Raw genomic sequence first — 5,207 nt, 5'->3', positions numbered from 1 at the left:
TGCTCCAGACTCCAAGAGGGCTGAGCCTTCTCTTCTACCTGCTGCCACAAGAGGCTTTTTCAGACGCTGGCTCGCGACGAGCCCCCCCTCCCGTACCTTGGGCACCAGGGAGTGCCTTCTGCCTCCCATTCGGGTGTCATCCACCCACCACCTTGTACGTGACCAGCTCTCCCAGTGTCCAAGCGTGTGCCTTCCCAGTGCTGCCTGTGCGCAGTGGCGCGCTGCCCCTTTGCCCCAGGGACACAGGGCTCGCACACCCACCCCTAATCCCGGTATTCAGTGGTGATGCCTAAAGGAATGTCAGAAAATTTCCGAGTTCTGTCTATTGTTCCGCCTACAGGGAGGATGAAGGGAGGACCAGGGATTTGCGGGGCGCGGGAGGGGTTGTTTTCAAAGTGCGGGGGCCCTGCGGGAGCGCTAGAAACAACCGCAGCTCCCTTAGGCTTGGGTAGCTGCAGCTGCAGGGCTCCCAGCATTCTCCAGGGAAGCTGGGCCCACGGGATCTAGCTGTCTCCTTAGTAAGTGGCGCACCATGGTGCGGCGGCGGCGGCGGCGCCGTGCACCACAGGCAGTGAGCATGGAACCCAGTGCCATGCAGATGGCCAGACTGGCAAGGAAAGAGACCGGACCGAGAGCGTAGACCACCGCCAGGTCTCGAGCTGCGAGCGACTGAGAGCAGTGTCTGAAGGCGGCGTCCGGAAAGGCTGTCAGTAGGCTGAGCGTCTGGCGTCTTGGAGACACGCAAAACAGGGTCTCAGTTTCTGCGGGACACAGGAGCGGCGTCAGATGGCAGCAACTGCACCAAACATCCTTCCTGCGCCCCAGATGGCTCACCTGAAGCGGGACGCGGGTGCTTGCGCAGCCAGGTGCAAAGCGGGCGCAGAGCGCAGCTGCACGCCCAGGGGTTGCCACGCAAGCGCAACACGTCGAGCGCGGGCAGGCTATTCAGCAAACCCGCCTCGAGCGCAGACAACGAATTGTCCTGCAGGCTGAGCACGCGCAGTAATGGGAGCCGGCCCAGGATCGAAGGCTCCAGGAGCATCAGCCGATTACCCGCTAGGGAGAGGAAACTCAGCGCGCGCAGCGGCGCGAAGGTGCCGGGAGACAGAGTTTCCAGCTGATTGGCGCTCAGGTCCAGCCACTGCAACCCTCCCAGACCCCAGAAAGCTCGTGAGTGCACCGACCAAAGCCGGTTCTCCCGGAGGTCTAGGTATAGCAGTGCGCCCGCATCGGCGAAGGCGCCTGGAGGCAGTGAGCTCACGCGATTGTGATCCAGCAACAGTGAGCGTACTCGCCAGCTCAGGCCCGCTGGTACCGTGGGCAGCGCGAGTGCGGAGCAATTGGCCTTGCCGCCTAGGGAACACGAACATGCCTCGGGACATTCGGGGGCCACCGGGGATCTGGAAGGGGAAGTTCCAACGTGCTCCTGGGTCCAGACTCGCTTCAAGGATAACAGTAGCAGTAGACAGAGTTGCGGCGGAAGCCGGGAGAAAAAAGAGCCCCGCATGGGGGCGGCTCGAGAACACAAGGCGACCTTGATCCCTGTGCTGCTTCGGGAGTCCAGGTGACCCGTCGTTTGTACCTGCCTCGCCCGCACAAGTATTAGCTCTCCTGCCCAAGCACAACAGTTTTCTGTCCCACAGCTGGTTCCTTGACTTGGGCGGGGGCTAGGCACAGAGCCAATACCCAACACTGCCAACCACCTGTCCAGGGCTCCAGCCTAGGCTTGGCCCGGAGCCCGTAAAACAGCTCATGAGACCACTGGACTCCCCGCTGAGACCTAAAGAGCAGGATCAAACCCACCATATAGAATGCAACCCACAGTGCCTTGCTCCGTACCTCACTTAAACTCCATTCCTATTCAGCAAAAAGACCCCACGGGGACTGCCCCAGTCCCTTGACACAGGTGGAGGTTTAAGCACATGATAGAGCCTAAACAAAGAGGAAGAGACCTTGAAGTGTAGGAAAGACAACACACCTAAGGCAAAAGAGGCGCCACCTTGGAGCCTTGAGGACAGTGTCAGTGGACAGGGGCACTGCCCTAAGTCTGGCCAGTGCAGCTCTCTCTTGACTTGTCAGCATACAGGGTATATAGGTCCTGTTAAGGGGAAATCTGGGAAGGTGGGAGGGCCCGGGACCAGCCATCTTTGTAAAACCAACAGTAGGAAGGTTCAGGAAAGAGATGAACTGGCCAGCTGGGCTAGGAGCTAGAGAAACCCCAAGGGTGTGGTTCAGTGCCCAGGGTGGAGACACCCACTATGACCCATGCACAAACACTACCTCTTGAGGGCCCTGCAAGAAGGACAGCACATAATCACTAAATACTGTTTAATTTCCAATCCTAGCTTTCCTCCGCTACTCTGGGGGAGGGGGAGGGGGAGGGGTTGGAGGTGGCGGCTCCAGAGAAACCTCCATGGGGAGGAGACCATGGCCGTCCAAGGATGTCATCATGGATACATCCAGCTCAGGGTCCATGAGGTGGGACTCCACGTGGACTGAGCGCAGGTCCATGCGATCCTCCTGGACCCCGAAGGGCCCCGCCAACCTGCATAATGGGCTAAGTTAGCATGATCTGGCAGCCTTGGCTGCCCAGGGAAAGCTCTTGACATTGCTCTCAATGCCACTGTGAACTGCACTTTCAGGAGAGGCCAGAGAAAGGACACAGTTCACCCTTGAGGCTTCCCCTGGCACACTTACCTGTTTTCCAAGCGTCCTGGGCACGTATCACTGAGGGACAAAAGTAGGTGTGAACTTGGGGGAAATGCTTATCCCACATGCCTGGAAGCCCCCCTGGAACCTCTTCTTGGAACCCCCATACCCAACACACACCCTGGAAATCACTATCCCCAGCCTCTCATGACTTACCACCCCAGGAAAAGGCCCCTCAAAGCATGACTAATAATAGCCCAGGGCCAGTAGCATGGCCTCACCCCCCGCTGCACCCAGTGCCTAGCTCACGCACCCCTTGGCTCGAAAGACACCAATCGCCACAACAACGAGGGCACAGAAGCAGCTGGCACTGACACCAGCCAGCACCACAATGAGAGCAATAAGGGCCTCGCGGCTGAGGCCAAGGCTGCATTCACAGTAGGTTCCAGCTGCAGAAACAAGGCCACAAGACCAGGGGCTAGTCACCGGCCTGTGGAGGACCTCAGACCCCACCCCCCACCCCAGTGGCCCTCAGAAGGACACAAATGGCTTGCCCTGCCTGGAAAAGGGAGGGGCTCTGGCTGGGGGTGGGGAGCTATCAGGAGGAGGCACCTGCAGCAGGGATGAGCAAAAGGGTCAGACATATCAGGCCAAGGGGGCTGCCAGCTGGGCAGAAGTCAGGCTGGGGACAGGGGGCCATGTCCAGCCCCCAGCCCCGCCACATGCCTCTGGACGGAACTCATTGGAAGGTGCTGACCTCACAGTGGGGCTGTGAGGCAGAGGGTGTGGGGGCAGGGCCTCAGAGCACGCAGGCTGGCTTGAACGTCCTTCACACTTGGATGCTGGAGTTCCAGAAGTCCTGGGCAGACAGGCCTGGATGTGGCAGGTAAAGGGGGCAGGGTTTGCAGGCTCTGGGCAGATCTCAGTCAGGGGATAGTAGAGGCTACAGCTTGGTTTGTTTGTTTTTGTTTTTCGACACAGGGTTTCTCCGTGTAGCCTTAGCTGTCCTGGACTCCCTTTGTAGACCAGGCTGGCCTTGAACTCACAGAGATCCACCTGCCTCTGCCTCCTGAGTGCTGGGATTAAAGGCGTGCGCCACCACACCCGGCCAACGCTATAAGCTTTCGTGACAGGTAGCACTTCCAGTTAAATGGGTGAGAAACCTACTTTGCTCTCTGATGCTGGGGACCATCGCCTCAGTTTGCTTTTCAGCATCAGGAAAGCAGAGCTCTGAGTCCTGCCAATAAGCCCCTCCCCAAGTTGAGACAACGGAGAAGGGAGCAGTGGAAGGTGGGGTGGGTACATGTGTTCAGTTGCTCTTCTTGGTTGCTTTGGAGGGCTGAGCTCACGTAGCCCTGAAAGCCCAGGTTAGAGGATTGCTGCTATGTAAGGAATCCTTGATCATCCCCTGCGACAGTCACTGGCTACATGCCCCTGAGCAGGATGCCACGTCACACCCTTACAACATCCCCCCCCACCCACCCAGGTAGCAGACAGTTGCAGTGTCTAGTTCACACGTGCTGTGTCATTAGTCAGAGCTCAATGCTCTGAGGGTCTGTTGCCTCCGAGATCAGATAGCCACTGCCCAAGGGTACAAGTTTGCCTATACACTGGCAGGATGAGGGTTAACCTACGCCTCTGTCCCAGCCCCACCCTGCCACTACTCTCCTCTCAGAGACCTGCCAAGCAAAGTAAGAGGCAGTAGGAGGAAATGCCAGCCTGCAGCTCACTGAGCCCAACCTCCTGCCAACTGGGGCCAACGGGGTGCCAGGAGGGCAGGGCACAGCTTGAACCCAGTGGCTCTAATCACTGGGGACATCCCCAACGGCAGGCAGACACAGGTACCCTTCTAGGCTTGGTAGTCTAGAAAGAGCTAGCAGCTCCTGACATTGGCTTCAGTGATGAGAAGCAAGACGTCCTCTCAGGTCTTTAGGACACATCCACAAACTTAATCTGAAGGAATGCAGGCCAGAAGGTGTGCCTGAGGCCCAGGGCTGGCACTGTCTCCCTGCCAGGCCAGCCTAGCAAGTTTATATCCTGGTTAGGACAAAGGCACACCCGTCTGTGGCCAGGTGGTATGAGCCGGATAGAAACACTCTGTGGAGGGAACTTCATGGCCCCTGCTGCCACCAGAACTCCTGCAGCAACAGCACCCTAGTGGGGTGGGGGTGGGGCAGGGTTTGAGGACTGGGAGCTAGAAGAGAGCAAACCCCATTTCTGAAGTATTGTACACAGTTTCCTAGGTTTGTGGGAAACCTTAGGCCGATGGCCAAGGTTGTGGGCCTAATACCTACTTCCATGCTTTAAAACCTGAGGCAAGAAGATCCTTCTAGAAGGAGACGGGTGAGGTGAAACCCTTGAAGGGGATCTCTGCTCAGGACCCAAGCGCAGAATAAGTCCAAGCCAGTAGCTGAGGATGAGAGAGGTGGTGGTTCTGTAGCACCAGCTGGGGCTGAGGGGACTCAGAAGGGCATGTGGGGGGGAGGGGGAAGTAGTGGCAGCAGCTAAAGATGGGTGTGGCTTGTGGCCTGGGATCCACCTTGGGTAGGGTGTAGGTG

General features: G+C 58.2%; 2 protein-coding genes across 2 annotated transcripts; both read right to left on the bottom strand.

The window, feature by feature from the left end:
* Positions 1-120: 120 nt before the first annotated feature.
* Lrrc26 (leucine rich repeat containing 26) lies at positions 121-1,696 on the bottom strand. The gene is made up of 2 exons (XM_051166856.1): positions 835-1,696; positions 121-761 (listed from the first exon to the last, which is right to left on the bottom strand). Exons 1-2 carry the CDS (start codon positions 1,505-1,507, stop codon positions 439-441), a joined length of 996 nt encoding a protein of 331 aa, XP_051022813.1. The 5' UTR covers positions 1,508-1,696; the 3' UTR covers positions 121-438.
* Positions 1,697-2,332: 636 nt separating this feature from the next.
* Positions 2,333-3,349, bottom strand: Tmem210 (transmembrane protein 210). The gene is made up of 4 exons (XM_051166780.1): positions 3,262-3,349; positions 2,963-3,098; positions 2,698-2,727; positions 2,333-2,545 (listed from the first exon to the last, which is right to left on the bottom strand). Exons 1-4 carry the CDS (start codon positions 3,347-3,349, stop codon positions 2,356-2,358), a joined length of 444 nt encoding a protein of 147 aa, XP_051022737.1. The 3' UTR covers positions 2,333-2,355.
* Between the last annotated feature and the right edge of the window lie 1,858 nt (positions 3,350-5,207).

Source organism: Acomys russatus, chromosome 24 (genome assembly GCF_903995435.1).
Source record: "Acomys russatus chromosome 24, mAcoRus1.1, whole genome shotgun sequence".
NCBI classification, from domain to species: domain Eukaryota; kingdom Metazoa; phylum Chordata; class Mammalia; order Rodentia; family Muridae; genus Acomys; species Acomys russatus.
The sequence above is the reverse complement of the archived record's forward strand: the minus strand, read 5'-3'. Positions and strand labels throughout refer to the sequence as shown.

Excerpts from the sequence above, each read along its gene's own strand:
- Lrrc26 (XM_051166856.1), bottom strand. The coding sequence starts at position 1,507 with ATGCGGGGCTCTTTTTTCTCCCGGCTTCCGCCGCAACTCTGTCTACTG. Across the intron at positions 762-834 it reads GCACCCGCGTCCCGCTTCAG|AAACTGAGACCCTGTTTTGC; the intron begins GTGAGCCATCTG and ends TGTGTCCCGCAG.
- Tmem210 (XM_051166780.1), bottom strand. The coding sequence starts at position 3,349 with ATGGCCCCCTGTCCCCAGCCTGACTTCTGCCCAGCTGGCAGCCCCCTT. Across the intron at positions 3,099-3,261 it reads TTTGCTCATCCCTGCTGCAG|CTGGAACCTACTGTGAATGC; the intron begins GTGCCTCCTCCT and ends TTGTTTCTGCAG. Across the intron at positions 2,728-2,962 it reads GGTGTCTTTCGAGCCAAGGG|TGATACGTGCCCAGGACGCT; the intron begins GTGCGTGAGCTA and ends TTTGTCCCTCAG.